General features: G+C 47.4%; 1 protein-coding gene across 1 annotated transcript in view; it reads right to left on the reverse strand.

Annotated features, from left to right (window-relative positions):
* Positions 1-16,784, reverse strand: part of LOC116551966 (aldehyde oxidase 2) — an 81,577-nt gene that overhangs the window by 40,344 nt on the left and 24,449 nt on the right. Inside the window, exons 11-19 of the mRNA XM_032278722.1 lie at positions 15,982-16,133; positions 13,984-14,077; positions 12,384-12,493; positions 10,395-10,579; positions 9,222-9,417; positions 6,603-6,692; positions 5,366-5,535; positions 4,032-4,146; positions 2,967-3,089 (exon numbers count right to left, since the gene is read on the reverse strand). Of these exons, the coding sequence (XP_032134613.1) occupies positions 2,967-3,089; positions 4,032-4,146; positions 5,366-5,535; positions 6,603-6,692; positions 9,222-9,417; positions 10,395-10,579; positions 12,384-12,493; positions 13,984-14,077; positions 15,982-16,133 (1,235 nt within the window). The remainder of the gene's footprint in view (positions 1-2,966; positions 3,090-4,031; positions 4,147-5,365; positions 5,536-6,602; positions 6,693-9,221; positions 9,418-10,394; positions 10,580-12,383; positions 12,494-13,983; positions 14,078-15,981; positions 16,134-16,784) is intronic.

Here is a 16,784-nt window from a genome sequence, read left to right on the forward strand (position 1 = left end):
TCTCCTGCCTTCTTGACTCTGATGGCCTCAGACGCTACAGCCTTTCTTGCTGATAATTCTCCTGGGAGCAGCTAATGTTGACGGAGAGCTTGCTTTGTGCTAAGCACTGTGGAATAACAGTGTATGTACATGTATCCTCACGTTCCTTCTGTTACGATCTCTGTTTCCTAGCTGAGGAAACTGGGCTTAGAGGGTTAAAAGAACTTTCTCAAAGTCACGCTGTAAATGAGTGATAAAGGCAGTTTTCAAGCCCAGGCTAAGTTTTCAGAAACATCTTACCTAATGATAAACTCTTGATTTTTTCAAAGTAGCAGACAATGAACAATATAGCTGAATTTTTTTATTTTCTGTTATACTAAGATCTCAGAAGCCATCCTGGTACATGTGAAAGTATGTTTATTGCCATACTGTAAATGTGTCATAAGACAGTATAATCTTTTTTTTTTTTTTTTTTGAGATGGAGTCTTGTTCTTTCACTCAGGCTGGAGTGCAGTGGCGTGATCTTGGCTCACAGCAATCTCTGCCTCCCAGATTCAAGCGATTCTCGTGCCTCAGCCTCCTGAGTAGCTGGGATTACAGGTGTGCATCATCACACCCAGCTACTTTTTGTGTTTTTAGTAGACATGGGGTTTGAACATGTTGGTCAGGCTGACCTTGAACTCCTGACCTCAAGTGATCTGCCTGCCTCGACCTCCCAAAGTGCTGGGATCACAGGCATGAACCACCGTGCCCAGCCAAGATAGTATAATCTTGTTATCACAGAAGCTATATTGGGTGAGTGCTAACCATGTGCAAGGTACTGTTCTAAGTGCTTTACACCTATTCACTCATTTTATGAAAAACCGATGAGATACATATTATTACTACCCTCATTTTACAGATGAGGAACCCATAGCACAGAGAGGTTAAGTAACTTACCTAAGGCCATGCAGCTAGTAAGTTGTACAGCCAGTATTCAAATCTGGCAGTTTGGTTCTAGGACCTGTGTCTATAACCATGACCCTATGCTGCCTCTGATCTATAAAGTCAGATAAATAGATGAATAGATGGATGAAGCACTATTGATATCATATATATGACAATTTTATGACATGTGGAGGATGTTTTTGCTGACTCTGGACAGTCCTGTTCTGAGGGAACTCTAAATCCCTACCCATTCTGAATTCTAGAATAGTTCATGGGTGTGTCCTCTGGGTGCCGTTTTCCCCTTGAGGAAAGTGGGGTTAGAAGAGAAATTTCAATTCTTTCTTTCTTTTTTTTTTTTTTTTTTAAGAGATGGGGTTTCACCATGTTGTCCAGGCTGGTCTTGAACTCCTGAGCTCAGACAATCGGCCCGCCTTGGCCTCCCAAAGTGCTAGGATTACAGGTGTGAGCCACCGTGCCCGGCCGCCTTCTCTCTTTTCTCTTTTTCCCTCTCTCCCTCCCTCCTCCCTCCCTCCCTTCTTTCTTCTTTTTTCCTCTCTTCTTTCTCTCTTTCCTTTTTCTTACTGATTTTATGCAAAGGGCTGGCATTCTGATTGTTCTTTTTTCAGTTTAATCCTTGTTTTAATACAGTTTTCAAGCTAAAAAAAAAAAAATTTCAAAAACTGTTAGGATTCTAGTTCAACCCAGGGAAGGGGAATAAGCCAAGAAAATGGCCTGGGTTTCTTGCAAAATTGGCAAATGGGAATTTGGAACACAGTTGATTTGGTTTAGGAAGATCAAGAAACATGTGTGTTTTTTTAACGCTTTAAATACTGAGCAATTTGTACCGTTTAGCTACATTTGAAAATGTCCCAACGGTTCACGAAAGCCTTTGGAGCCATTTGATGTTCTGTCAAAGCACACAAACAAGTAAGCTTTTCTCAAGTCAATGACTCTGAACCTGTCCCTCACTGAATCAACCTGCAAGCCCCAGTCCACACCTGAATTGTCTATCCTCACTCCATTATCTTCCCTGAAATACCATTTGAATATCATTAACTAGACTCGGAAACGAGAGTGAAGTTTCTGTGGAATTCCATCATAAAGTTCCACTGCATTTGGGCTCCACCTTAAAAACATGACCATTCCCAGTATGCATCCTCACCTTCCTCCTCAAGTAATAGCCTCTGACTTATAGTGGTTATCTGGCCACCTGGAATAAAATCCACATTTCCCAGCTCCCCTTGCAATTAAGTGTGGCACGTGACCAGGTTTCAAACAAAGAGGTGGGGGAAGGCAGGAATCAATGTGCATGCCTCCATGTAAAGACTGGGAAGTATCCTTAAAGGGAGGGGGCACGCCCTTCTTCATTAACTTATTCTCTTGGCTGTCTGGGATGTGGATGTAATGGCTAGAGCTTCTGTAACCATTGGGGACCAGATGTGACCTCCAGGAAGCAATGCATGATGGAGTGACTAGATAGAAGAAGGCTGGATCCCGGCACTTTGGGAGGCCAAAGCGGGCTGATCACGAGGTCAAGAGATCGAGACCATCCTGGCCAACATGGTGAAACCCTGTCTTTACTAAAAATACAAAAAATTAGCTGGGCGTGGTGGCGCGCACCTGTAGTCCCAGCTACTCGGAGGCTGAGGCAGGAGAATTGCTTGAACTCGGGAGGCGGAAGTTGCAGTGAGCCGAGGTCATGCCACTGCACTCCAATCTGGCGCCTGGTGATGGAGTGAGACTCTGTCTCAAAAAAAAAAAACAATAAAAAAAATAAAAATAAAAATAAAAAAAAGAAGGCTGGATCCCAAACACATAGAATGCCATATAAGCCCTGGACTGCCCACTTCTAGACTTTTTGAATGTGAGAAACTTCTGTTTTTTCTGTTCCTTGGAGCCAAAGATAATTTCAACTCATACAAGTAATGTCTTCCAGAGAAAGTTGATTTTTCCAGAGCAAACCAATGGCAAGAAAAAAAAAATTAGATCCTTCATTAAGATTTTTACAAAGTTACTTTTAATTCTACAACCTTAGGGAGAGACTGGCCAGCCCTGTTTACCTTGATGGTGAGGATTACAGGTTCCAGATCTTCATAGGTGATCTTTATCTTTTCAGTTGCTCGTTTTGCCTGCACATCTGTCTCTGCAACCACAGCACAGATGATCTGGCCCACGCAGATTACCTGTGGAAAGTACGCACACAAGGCAGATACAAAATTCTGGGTGGCAATAGGCTTGGTTCAACCTTAGCAGTGGCTGGTGTCTTAGATGTCTTGTTTAGCAATAGTAACCACATGGGAGTCACATTCAACTACACCCGCTTGGCTAAAAATTAAACAAAATATATATATTTTGAGATAGAATCTTGTTCTGTTGTCCAGACTGGAGTGCAATGTTGCCATCTTGGCTCACTGCAGCCTCTGCTTTCTGGTTTCAAACGATTCTCTTGCCTCAGCCTCCTGAGTAGCTGGGATTACAGGTGCATGTCACCTGCATGGCTAATTTTTGTATTTGTAGTAGAGATGGGGTTTCATCATGTTGGCCAGGCTGGTCTTGAATTCCTGGACTCAAGTGATCCATTTGCCTCAGCCTCCCAAAGTGCTGGGAATACTGTAGAGGTGTGAGCCACCATGTCTGGCTAAAAAATATTTTTAATAAAAAATAATTTAAATAATACAGACAGTTCCATTGGCATGTAACTCAGTGACTGTAAGCCTCAGAGTGAATGTGCAGTTGGCTGTCACCTGAAACCACCATGTCTTCCATTCAGCTTGGTTGACACGTCACCTTCATGATATTTTAGAGTCTAAAGATAAAGTTTTTGTATAATGTGGCTCCTGTTGTGGACTGACTTGTGTCCCGAAAAATTAATACGGACTCAAGATCACACAGTGGCAGAACTAGGACTTGTTGCTTCTTTTCTGTAATACATTTCCTTTTACTATGTTATTTCCTGACTCCACACTAGTAGGGCTGAATAAAGACAGGGTAGAGAGGTGCCAGGAGGCTCGCTTAGTACTTCCACCTCCCAAAGGCAGGAAGAGCCAGGAGCTGGACAGCTCCGGGAGGGGTACCTTGCTGATTGTTCACACAGAATCACCTGGGAGAGCATGTCCTAGACATACCTCATCTACAGCCAGCAATTTGTCATTTTCAGCACCATTGATGCCTGGAATGTCTTCAGCTGTTATCACATCAATGACCCCAGGTAGTTCAAGGGCCTTGGACACATCAATTGATCTAAACAAAGAGATATTTAAGAAGTAGAAATCATGCTGGATGGAATGGGGCAAGCCTATAATCCCAGGATTTGGGTGGCCAAGAAGGGAGAGATTGCTTGATGCCAGGAATTTGAGACCAGCCTGGGCAACATGGCAAGACTCTGTCTCAATAAAAATTGTTTTAAAAATTAGCCAGGTGTGGTGGCACATGCCTGAAGTCCCACTACTCAGGAGGCTGAGGTGGGAGGATGGCTTGAGCCAAGGAGTTCAAGGCTGCAGTGAGCTACGATGATGCCTCTGCCCTGCAGCCTGGGTGACAGAGCCAGACTCTGTGTCTAAATTAAAAAAGGTGGGAAGTAGAAATCAGCAAGCTTTGAGGTCCCCAAATTTGAGGGAGGGATAAACATGGTTGAAAATTGGAATATACGACAACAAATCCAGCTTAGGCCCTTACCAATCGGAAGGGACCTGCCAAGGAGTAGGGTCTAAGAGAACCCCCACTGGGCCAGGAAACAACACTTTAGCTGTCGTGGGGTGGGAGGTGGAGAAGGGATAGTGTGGTGATGCCAAGAGCTGTCCTTGAAGGTTGGGACAGAGGCCACTCACCCTTGGGCATGAAGTGGGTATTTTACCTCCACCTGAATACCAGCTCTCTATCAGGGTTTTGCCTTTGAGTCATGCCTGACACTGCAGCAGGGAGCTGAGGTTTTCTGAGATTAGGAGGGAAACAAAGGGCTCGTAACTGTGGTTTTTTTTTTTTTTTGAGACAGAGTCTCACTTTGTCACCCGCACTAGAGTGCAGTGGTGAGATGTTGGTTCACTGCAACCCCCGCTTCCAAGCTCAAGCGATTCTCCTGCCTCAGCCTTCTGAGTAGCTGGGATTGCAGGTGCATTCTACTACATCCAGCTAATTTTTGTGTTTTCAGTAGATACCGGGTTTCACCATGTTTGTCAGGCTGGTCTTGAACTCCTGCCCTCAGGTGATCCACCCACCTTGGCCTCCCAAAGTTCTGGGATCACAGGCTTGAGCCACTGGGCCTGGCCGGTGATTTTTATTCTCTCTCCATGATACTCATTTCTAGATGCTCTCCCTCCCTCCTGGAGCTGACAATCTTTTCTTTATTCTTTCCGTTTTAGGTTCTTTAGTTTCAGGACATGGCAAGAGCATGGGCGCATTCCTCTGAGGGGATCCCCAGGGGTGCTTTTAAAAGGTTCTTGAAAGCTCTTTGTTTACTTACCTGATTTTTGCATGAGCCCTGCTACTAGTCACCAAAGCCATGAAAAGTTCTTTATCCACCATAGGAATGTCATCACAAAAAATGGCTTCCCCAGTGGCATGTTTAAGACCTGACAGGTGCATGATGGGGCGTCCAACTGGGTCTTGGAGAGGCTGGTGAGGATCCACACTCTACAGAGGAAGACAGGAGTTGCCCAAGAAGCCTTTAATTTTCAGGAGTGGACTCGCCTATCACCAACACTCATGAGCTAGGATTGAGAAACTGGACGGTCACCCTCGGGTGACAAACACTGGGGTGGGTCAGATGATGAGTGACACATTAATGATGCCAGTAGAACAGCGAATTGTCATGTCAGTTATGTGGCAATAAATGGCGAAGTAGGTGAAGGGGCACCCCAGCTTCTCCTTCTGGCATTTTCTTTTCCCTAGTGGTACTCTGTACCCCTCTTCAGGCATTCAGGGGTCTTGCCGTCCTGCCTCCTCACCTTTCCAATGATCAACCTGTCCACAGCTACTGTCCTCATGAGGATGGGGCCTAAAGTGATACAGTTTTCAAGGTAGGATGCCAAAATCCAAGCCAGAAGGCCAAGTATGGACTTGACTGGGGCCCCTGGCACAGGGTTTTGGGGATGGCAACAGAGTCCCCCCCCATCCAGAATAAGGTGTCCTGGCTGCCCTTGGGAGTGGCACGAAAACATCACTAGGCTATAAGGAGATGGAGAAAGTGTTTGTTCTGGAGCTCCTTTCAGGGAAGCTCTGCGTGTGTGTGTGTGTGTGTGTGTGTGTGTGTGTGTGTGTGTGTGTGTGTGTGTGTGTGTAGGTGGTGTGGGAGAGGGGTCGTGATGTAGCAAGAATCCATAATTTCTAAACTGTCCTCCCAGAAGGGCGAGTTCAGTCACTTGCAGGGCTCTTGTTTGCTGACTGGAGATTAAACATTTGCTATCAGGGATGGGGGCTGAACTTTCTGGCTCAGCTGCTTTTCTGAGTAAATATCAAACAAATGCCCAAAAAATATCACTTTGAAGAGACTATAATGATTAGACTGTAGATTAGTCAGTCAGTTCAGCCTTGAGTTCATCTAGCGGCAGCTTGGGCCTGACCTCACATTCCAGTGTCTCCCTGACACGGACTTAGCTGGCAACGACTAGAATGTCAGACCTGAAAACCACAGCTCTGAAAAGCTTGCTGGCTCAGCACAGCTCTAGTTTGCAGGTTTCAGTTTAATCAAACTCACTGACCTGGTACGTTTGGACTCCCTGGGGTATTGTGACTGGGAAATCTTCTAGAGCACTTAGGAATCGTTCTGAAATTTCAGAATAACGGCCGTCCTGAAAGATGATTCAAAACAATAAGGAGAAGACAGTTAAGTACAGTTAAACTGGGCTTTGGTTTATGTGAAAGTGACTTGGCTAATGTATCTGGCATAGTCTGCATACTACCTGCCCTGGCTTCATGTTTTATGAATGTTTCTTGTTCCCCTCATCCCTCCACATAATGAGGACCTAGACTGACTGCTTGGAATCTGATCCTCAAGCCACTCTGAGGAGGGAGAGGCCTGCCAGCGAGCGGGGGCAGAGGCAGGAGGAGAAGCAAGGAAAATGGGCTAGATAAGCCATCCCAGAATAAGCAGGCATCCATTGCACACAAAAGGACTCAAAGCCAGATTGCTTTTCTCAGGAACTCAACTCTCCTGGGAGAGCAGTAGAGGTGAGGAGGCTGCTATGGGTGTCACTGAAACTTGTCAAGTGTCTTGATTCAGAAATTAAATGGCAGCAAGGATTATCCTGGTGAGTATGGTTGGTGAGGGTCTTCATCTGAGCCCATGAAAATCAGATCCCTTAGAACAGTGCGCTGCTGGTGCGAGGTGTGGTTGGGAATAAGAAGTACAAGGTAGGGTGAGAGTTGTAATCATGGTCGGGGAAGGGGTGGAGAGAGACAGAGAGAGAGAAAGAGAGAGAGAGAAATAATATGTTTTGCTTTGCTTAGCTTATTCTAAAAGTTTACAATCAGAAAAATCTAGAAAGTTATTTAAATATTAGCATATACATCAGTTTTTGGTCTTTTTCTTTTTTTTGATACAGGCTCTTGCTCTGTCTCTTAGGCTAGAGTGCAGTGGTATAAACATGGCTCACTGCAGCCTCAACCTTCCAGGCTCAAGAGATCCTTCCACCTCAGCCTCCAAGTAGCTGAGTCTACAGACATGTGCCACTACACCCAGCTAATTTTTGTATTTCTTGTAAAGATGTGTAAAGATGGGGTTCTCCTATGTTGCCCAGAATAGTCTCTAACTACTGGACCCAAGCCTGCCTTGGCCTCCCAAAGTGCTGGGATTACAGGTGTAAGCCACGATGCCTGGGCAGTTTTGGTTGTTTTGAAAAATAAAATTTTATTTTATATTTCATATTGAACCATAAAACTAAAGAATAGGCAAAATGAATCTCTAGTGCCACCAAAGTGAGTAGTGGTTGCCCGGGCCAGGGGTAAGATGGTGACACAAAGGGGCATAGGACATTTTTTGGGATAATGGAAAATTTGACATGGTAGCTATACAGATGTGAGAATTAGAAAAATTCCTTTTTAAAGTTTCCTTTTTTGTTAAAGAATAAATCATAAGTGTGCTAATAACTCTTTGGGAATCCCTCTCCTATGTAGCTGTTAGACATGCCATGCTTACAGGCATGTAGTAAGCATGACATGTAGTACATTCTATGTCCTTGTACTTTAACCAAGATATCTGTACCGGACATGCTCACAGGCGTGTCCCAGCTCTCCACTGCTTTTACCTGTTTAGAAAAGTTTTACGTTGTTAACCAATCAGGTTTTAGATTGTGGGGTCTGGCTCCAGCCAATGGAGATCAGACACAGCAGTAAGGACGACCCCAAATGCGTAAGGGATGTGTCTGTTTTCTTTTGTTCTTTGTACTCTTGTGGCAAAATGGCTAGCAAGAGTACCCTTCCTGCGGTCCAGAAAGAAAGTAAAAATTGCATTGCTGAAAAAAATCTTTTGTCTCAGTGCTAATTTTTCTTTGTGACACCGAACATGTATTTCCAACAACAGATTTGTCAACATGCACTGAGTTAAAATAGGTGCATTTTATGATGTGTAATTTACACTTCAATAAAGCTGATTTTAAAAGAAAAAAATTGCACACTGGCAACAGGGACCCCACAGTGTTTCAATGTCTAGGGCATGCAGTCAACATTTGCAGACTGCAGAGTCTGGCATCATGAGCCTCACCCTTCCAGGTTGGATCCCAGGAGGAGGGCCGGCTGGGAACAGACAAGGCCTGAATAGAGCAGGTGACAGGTAATGGAGCAGGCTTTGCATGAGACAGTTTGCCAAAGTGGTGGGAAAGCTGTGAGCTTATGGGTGCAAGGAACACATAAGAGCCAGACGCTACCAGCCAAACTGTGTCTGTTCTAAATGTCTATGTTGAAGTTCCAGTACTCCAGCCCCATTTCTTCAGAATGTGGCCTTATCCAAATAAGGAAGGGCCTTTACTATGGAGGTAATTAAGTTAAAATGAGGTAGTTAGGATGGGCCCTAATCCCATATGACTGATGTCCTTGTGAGAAGGGGAAATTTGGACACAGATGTGCCACAGGAGAACTTCACGTAAAGGCAGAGATCAGGATGATGCTTCTAAAAGCCAAGGAGTGCCCAAGATTGCCAGCAAACCAGCAGGAGCTAGGGGAGAGGCAGGGGGCAGTCTCCTGCGCAGCCCTCAGAGGGAACCAGGCCTGCTGATGCCTTGGTTTAGGACTTCCAGCCTCCAGAGCTGCGAGGGAACATGTTTCCACTGTTCAGGCCACCTAGGCTGTGGTACTGTGTTTCAGTAGCCCCAGCCAGTGAATACACAAGAACACCCGGAGGCAGAGAATAACTTCACCAGCTTCTTCAGTTCCTGCAGAACTTCTAGGTAGAATTTGAAGAGGAAGCTGACGACTAGGGTCCTCTTGAATTCCACCCGGCCACCTGGGGCTGAGCCTGGGAGTGAGACTTCATCCAGCAGCAGCCTGCAAGCCTCATCCAGCATCAGCTCATTCCAGCGCCTGGGAGGGTCAGAGGCAGGAGGGAATTGTTTAAATGGCAGTCTCAGTCACATGGCATGTGCTAGATATTGGATGATGACCTCTTAGAGATCCCAGAGTTTTTTTCTGGAAACTCAGAAATCACATAATCAAGCTGCTTATGGGAACCAAGGCCTGGGGAAGCTGCATCGGGTGGCCCAAGGGTCATGGCAGGGTGAGAATAGGACCTGTTCCATTGCAACTTGACCATGAACACATTCCAGAGCCAGACATGCTAGAACCAGGTATTACATAAGCAGACCAGGCCGGGCATGGTGTAATCCCAGCACTTTGGGAGGCTGAGGTGGCTGGATTGCTTGAGCCCAGGAGTTTGAGACCAGCTTGGGCAACATGGTAGAACACGTCTGTACTAAAAACACAAAAATTAGTCTTGCTCTGTCACCTAGGTTGGAGTGCAGTGGCACGATCATTACTCACTGCCGCCTCCACTTCCAGGGTTCAAGTGATCCTCTTGTCTCAGCCTCCTGAGTAGCTGGGACTAGAGGTGCATGCTACCATGCTCAGCTAAATAATTTTTAATTTTTGTAGAGATGGGGTCGTCTCATTTTGTTGCCCAGGCTGGTTTTGACCTCCTAAACTCAAGCAGTCCTCCTACCTTGGCCTCCCACATTGCTGGTATTATAGGCATGAGCCATGGCACCAGGCTGGCTAGGCTGTTGATCTGTTTAAGAGAACAAGGGCAGATGGGAAAAAATCGCCTGCTGGCTGAACTCAGGCCAGGCCATTTTTGTTGTATACCTCATCCAAAGAGTGGCATCCAATTAATCAAAGCCAAATAAGGTTTAATTCATTCAGCAAAATGACAGAAAGAACAAGCAGTGATTTTCATGTAAGAGTTTCCATCTTCCCAGGGCTTTACTGACGCTTGCCAGAGCCAGATCTCCACTCATTTCATTTAACAGCAAGCTTCCCCCTCAGGGTGCGGGCTCTTGGCTTACCTCCCGAGGAGCTGCTGGCAGGATCTGTGTGCACTGATGGTGGCAGGCCCCACTCCTCCATAGGCGATGTGCAGGTCCTCAATGCTGTCTGTGCCTCCTTTGAAAAGGACTCGCATGCCGGCATTCACGTGGGGCAAGGCATTCTGCTGGCACTGAGCCTGTCGGAAGGCGGACACAAATTCCCACTGTGGAGACAAAAACCATTTGGGGTTATCTGATATGTCAAAACTAAGAACGTGGTTTATGCTTCTTGGTGCCACTAATTAATCACTTAGACTCAATCTAACAAGACACCATAGACAGTTGGCACAATTAGAGGACACCTTGGCTTCTTTCTCATTCAAAGTGAGAACAAAGTCTCCCTAAGGTCCACTCTCAAGGCTTTGGACGCCCTCAAGGAACAGGGACCACTGCACACCCTCCCTCGGAGGCCAGGATGCTGTGGAAACTTGCCCCTGGATACCTGTTCACGTGCTCGCATTTCCAGGGCTCATTCCCTCCAGTCTTCAGAACCTTTTCCCCATGATGGTGGAGGAGCCCTCCTAATACAGGGGCTTTTAAAGGTGATTTGCTAAAAGTACAAAGAAGACCCACCACATTGCTTGGCTTGCAAAAACAATCGCTTTTCCACTTGGCAAAGCACAAAAGGGAGCGAAGCAAAGCTTTCCAACAGTGGGTAGGGAATCTTGTCGCAGGAGGAAGAGTCAAGAGGTGATGGCTGCCCCAGCTGACCCCTTGGCACCATGACCTTTGGTGAACCAAGGTGGGGCCCATGAAGGTAGCCTGTGCCCCTTTGTGTATTTCCATTTGTGCCGCCACCAAGGGTGCACATGTTTGAGTCTTGTTTTTCCGTCTGCTGCCTTTTCATGGATTTAAATGGGAACACATTTCAAAGTTTCCATTCCAAAGGAAAAACTAACGAAGATCACACATGGCTGAAAGCATAACTTATGACTCCCTTCATAAACGGGCTGCCCCCAGCTTTTGGTGCCACTAATTAATCACATAGACACAATCTAACAAGACACCTGGCACAGTCAGTGCTGTGCTGGTTGGAATGTAGGTACGATCGTGGGAGGTAGGGTGCTCCAAAGGAGCCCCCCACTGTTGATCTCTACCTGGTCCCCTCCCTGCTGCTGAGCCAGCAAGCTGATCTATTGCCCTTGCTGGAGCTGGGGCCATGCTCCAGGTGGAGATGGCTCTGGCTGAGTTGGGAAAGCAGAGACCTTCAGCCAACGGTAACGACCAACGCCCCTGTAGAAGAACAGTACTACTGTAGCAGAAGGCCCCCGATGGGGAGCGGGCCATCCTCATCATTCTGGTTCCCCAGAGTCTTGGCTGCTCCTCTCTGGGACTTTGGGGGCTGAGCTGGTGTGTGTGTGTGTGTGTGTGTGTGTGTGTGTGTGTGTGTGTGTGTGTGTGTCTGTGTGTGTGTGTGTGTGTGTGTGTGTTGCATTGCCTCTCTCTGGGAAGACTATCTGCTTGGATTCAAGTACTGCTCTGGCAGCGGCACAGGGAGCAGGCAGTGAGGATAGAGGTCAACTCTATAACCGGCTGGGTAGCCATATCAGCCGCAGGGATTCTGAGTTAGCAAACATCTAGAGGCCCCCATGCTCCCATGAGCTATTGGCCTGAGTGGGTGTGGGGCGGCTAAGCCCTAGCCCCCATCTCCCTGTGGGTCAGTTAGAGATGCTCCATGCCACAGCTAGAGAGCTTGAACTTGTGGACATGAGGGGCATGGCAGTGCGACCACGGGCCCTCAGCAGGCTCTACCCTGCAGCTAAAACAACAGCCCCACACCCACACCCAGAGCTGCCTGCTCTTGGCTGTCGGAGGGCCTTGGTGCCGGCCCAATCCGCAGTTGGACAGGAAACAGGTTTGCAGGGCAGAGTTATTTTCTTTCCATCTGTTTTTAGATTTCTAAAGATGACTGGACTCTGTTATGAAAAAGGAAAAACCACCCTCAAAAGCAACCAGCGGAATTCTGACCTTTTGAGAGTGCGGGATATGCACAGATTCCAAAATTTCCTCTGGCTCAATGTCTGCACTTGCCAACCCAGCAAGAAAATGTTCATTTAGAGGAATCTGCCGCGTGCCTTCTGTGGAAGAGAATATTTCTGCACAGTCACAACAAGGAGAGCAAGATTATTCTGTTCTTTTAAATGTCAGCAGTGGAGAAGGAAAGGCCAGCTTCCTCTGCACAGAGCAAGGCATAGGTCTGAGTCCATGGTAAAGTCACAGGGTCCCCTTATGGGGTCCCAGGCAGTGGTACCTTTATGACATTACTATTCTCTCATCAGTATATGGGCCATGTGAACTGGGGTCTCCTCTGCTTCGAAGGCTTGCTGGGCTTGTGGTTAACTAAATAGAACCTGTTCAGCGCATATGATCACTTAAGAACACTTGTTAAGTCAACAACTTTAAGCCAACACATGGTTTGTTTGTACTTTTAACTATTCAATTCAGTTCAAACCACTGACTTGGCCTTTTGTTCTTCCTGCTATTTTCAGCTCTCCTGAGACAGACACTTACACCTTTAAAACGAAGTGAAAAATTCCAAAACCTCTTTCTAGCCCAGTTGTCCCCGCTTAGTGACCACAGCTGTGCCCTCTGGCCCACAGGAGTGCAGTGAGGAGATCAAACTACGGGCTGGGGACTGTGACGTGGGTTTGATCCCTGGCACAGTGAGTGTTGTGCTGGTTGGAATGTAAGTATGCTCCTGAGGAGGCAGGGGTGCCCCAAAGGAGGCTCCCATGGCGGATCTCTGCCTGGCCCCTCCCTGCTGCTGGGCCAGCGAGCTGATCTACTGCCTTTGCTGGAGCCAGGGCTGTGCTCTGGGTGGAGATGGCTCTAGCTGAGCTGGGAAAGCAGAGACCTTCAGCCAACAGTAATGACCAACACCCCAGCACAGCCTGGCATGTAGTTGCTTCCAGTCAAGGGGGTGTTAATATCCGGGTGGCAGGTGGGGGCAGTGTGAGTGTGCTGGGCGCTTGCGGAGATGAAAGGGAGATTTAGTGGGCAGCCACTCTAAGGGACCGTTCCTGTTCCTCTCACCTAGCAATTAAAATTAATCACTGCCTACCCCTTCCCCAAGGGACTCACAACGACCTGTGTGGATGTCCACTGTGTGTCCTCACCAGCTTGTGGCTTCTTACACAGCAACTGGGGGGCGAGGAGGCAACTTCGAGAGCACTGTGGAGAGGCCTCGGACTGTGTGATGGTGGAGGGAGCCCGAGATGAGGAGGAGGGAGCAGGGAGCAGTCCCTCGGCCCACAGGGAGGGCACGCGCTACAACCTCACCCTCAGCTTAGCCTCTGCACGTCACCTCTGGTGTTTACCGGTCAAGCAAGACACGTGGATGAACATGTGAGCTCACTGTGTGGTCCCAGGTTGTGTGTGCGCATGTGTGGTGTCAGAAGGGAACACCAGCTGCCCTTTGCCTCAGTGCACCTTCCCTCATGAGCTGGGCTCTCCATGGTGAAGTCAGAGATAGAGACTTGGGCCCTGACTTGAAGCAATTCCTTAAAAGAATAAATGAAAAAGGCAAGAGATCTCTAGGTGCTGCTCAGAGTGTCTGGAGGCAACTTACCTGCTGAAATCAGATTGAGGGTAGAATTGCCCACAGCAAGAATTGGATTCAGGTCCGAATAGCAATGCCGGCTCATTACATGCCCCCCTAAGGACTAAGGAGAGAGAGTTACAGCTCAGTCATTCTATCTCTCAGCTTCTCTACCCTGAAGGCACCTGCTGATGGTCTTCTTAGTGGCCATGAAGGGGTCAAGAGGAATCTCACTCAGTTCAGTCTCTCTTTTGTGGAGGGCATGGGTTCAGCTTGTTGGGGAAGGCCCCTCCCACGGGCTCCTTTGGATGCGAAGAGGTCTCGAGGGTGCCTAGCATTTACCTAACACCAGTGTGTTCCACATGCTGTCTAACCCCTGACACCACAACCCAGTGAGGTGGATGTTGTTATCCCTATTTTACAGATGAAGACACTGAAGCACAGAGAAATTATGAAACCTGACCAATGTCCCCAGCTAGGAAGGGACAGGCCTGGGATTCAGATCAAAGCAGGGAGGCTCAGCAGCCTATTCTGAGCCACCCCACTCAGCCCTGGCCACAGTGAAGATGGCCATGGTGTCGGCTACAAAGGTGCCATCTTGCCTTGGTGCACAGGGTCTCAACCTCATCTCTGTGGGCTTCTGAAATGGCCAGACTTCATGTGGGCTATGTCAGTGTTCTGAGGCATCCACACTGTTGGACAGATAATTGAATTGCCATTTCACTCTTTTTTGGGAGACCTCATTCAGATCTGAGGGGGCCTGTAGCATTTCAGAGCTTAGGAGGGAAATGACGGGCCATTCGATTGGAGATTTTCCTCCCAGCATAGGGAGGGAATCTACGGTGACCTCCCAGTTGCTGTGGTCTGGGCTGGAACACGGGTGGGAACAGGGAACCCCCATTCCTCTATGAGCAGCTGCATTTTACAGTTCTTTTGTTTCCCCTGAGCTGACATCTGCCTCCCTGGGCCCTCATCTGTCAGTTATTCTTCTACTCTCTGCAATCATATGTAATAACACATTGGACCTCAGGAGTCTAGACAGAGTCCAAGGCAGCTCTCATATTCCCTTTGCCTGTTCCTCTTTTTGGGGTGGTTTCCAACCCCTCATTCTCCTACCACCTTCTCCTCACTAGGCTCCAGTGTACCTCATCAGAGTCCCTGACTGGAGAAAGAACATTTTGGAATCACTTGCGCTGTTTCAAAGGAAACATTCCCTTCCCGATTTTCCGTATCCCAAAGGATTTCTGCTATACAATTTAGGGTATGCAGAGGAAGGAGCATATGTGTTTCAAAAACCTAACTGTGTCTCTTTTCCTTTCTTTTGAGGTCAAAATCAAGCAGACCATCAAGTATGCCTCCCAGATCTGAGCATCTTTCTCCAGATGTGGTTTGAACAGTCCAGAGTAGAAAATGCTGCCCTCCTTGTTTTAGATACTCTACTTTTGTTAATGCAGCCTAAGACTAAATTAGGTTCTTGGACAAGCTTGTCATGAAATTAGCAAAACCATGACATTCTTTTCTCACCTGTGATGCTGCTTAGCCACTCTATTGAGCTTGACTTAGAGTTCTTCTAATTTTTTTTTTTTTTTTTTTTGAGATGAAGTCTTGCTCTGTTGCCCAGGCTGGAGTGCAGCGCCGTGATCTCTGCTCACTGCAACCTCTACCTCCTGGGTTCGAGCAATCCTCCCACCTCAGCCTCCTGAGTAGCTGGAATTACAGTCATGTGCCACTATGCCCAGTTTCACCATATTGGCCAGGTTGGTCTTGAACTCTTGACCTCAAGTGATCCACCTGCCTTGGCCTCCCAAAGTGCTGAGATTATAGGTGTTAGCCACTGCACCCAGCCTATGGTTCTTTCTTAAATACTTTTATTAAATGCTGTTTATTAATTTTAAACATTTACTGTGCCTGTTGCTTCAATCTGCTGAGACCTTTTTGCATACTGATTCTGCCAATGCACATTCCAACATTTCAGTGAGGTTCAGAAATAGGTGCGGTGTGCCCAGTGATTGACACCAGGGAACTTACTGCCATATTCCGGATCTGCTGGCCTGCCAGACTCCTCAGGTGCTTCAGGAGGGCTCGGTACGTCTGTGTTTTCTCCTCTGGGAGCTCAGATATCCTCTCAGCCAAGATGACCTGCATCTGGGCCAGGCTGCAGCCAGCACCTATTGTCAGTCCTGGAAAGCAGCTTGTTTTTACTGGTGACATAAGAGGAGCAGCTGAATTGTAATCATGGCAGCAGGGCCTCGGTGTTTGGCCAGTGCAGTGAGTGTTCACATTGGCTCACAGAGAATCGCTGGGACCAAAAAGCAGCACAGATGCCCCACTCCCAGATCAATTAAATTAGAATCTCTGCTGCTTTTTTTTTTTTTTTAAAACAGAGTCTCACTCTGTTGCCCAGGGTGGAGTGCAGAGGTGCAATCTCGGCTCACTGCAACCTCTACCTCCAGAGTTCAAGTGATTCTCGTGCCTCAGCTTCCCAATTAGCTGGAATTACAGGCACCTGCAACCATGCCTGGCTAATTTTGTATTTTTTTTGAGATGGAATTTTGCTCTTGTTGCCCAGGCTGGAGCGCAATGGCTTGATCTCAGCTCACCACAACCTCTGCCTCCTGGGTTCAAGTGATTCTCCTGTCTCAGCCTCCCGAGTAGCTGGGATTATAGGCATGTGCCACCATGCCCTGCTAATTTTGTATTTTTAGTAGAGAGGGGATTTTGCCATATTGGTCAGGCTGGTCTCGAATTCCTGACCTCAGGTGATCTGCCAGCCTCAACCTCCTAAAGTGCTTGGATTACAGGTGTGAGCCACCGCACCTGGCTTAATTTTG

This window comes from Sapajus apella, unplaced genomic scaffold (genome assembly GCF_009761245.1).
Source record: "Sapajus apella isolate SASKATOON/1434 unplaced genomic scaffold, GSC_monkey_1.0 scaffold10, whole genome shotgun sequence".
Classification (NCBI taxonomy): domain Eukaryota; kingdom Metazoa; phylum Chordata; class Mammalia; order Primates; family Cebidae; genus Sapajus; species Sapajus apella.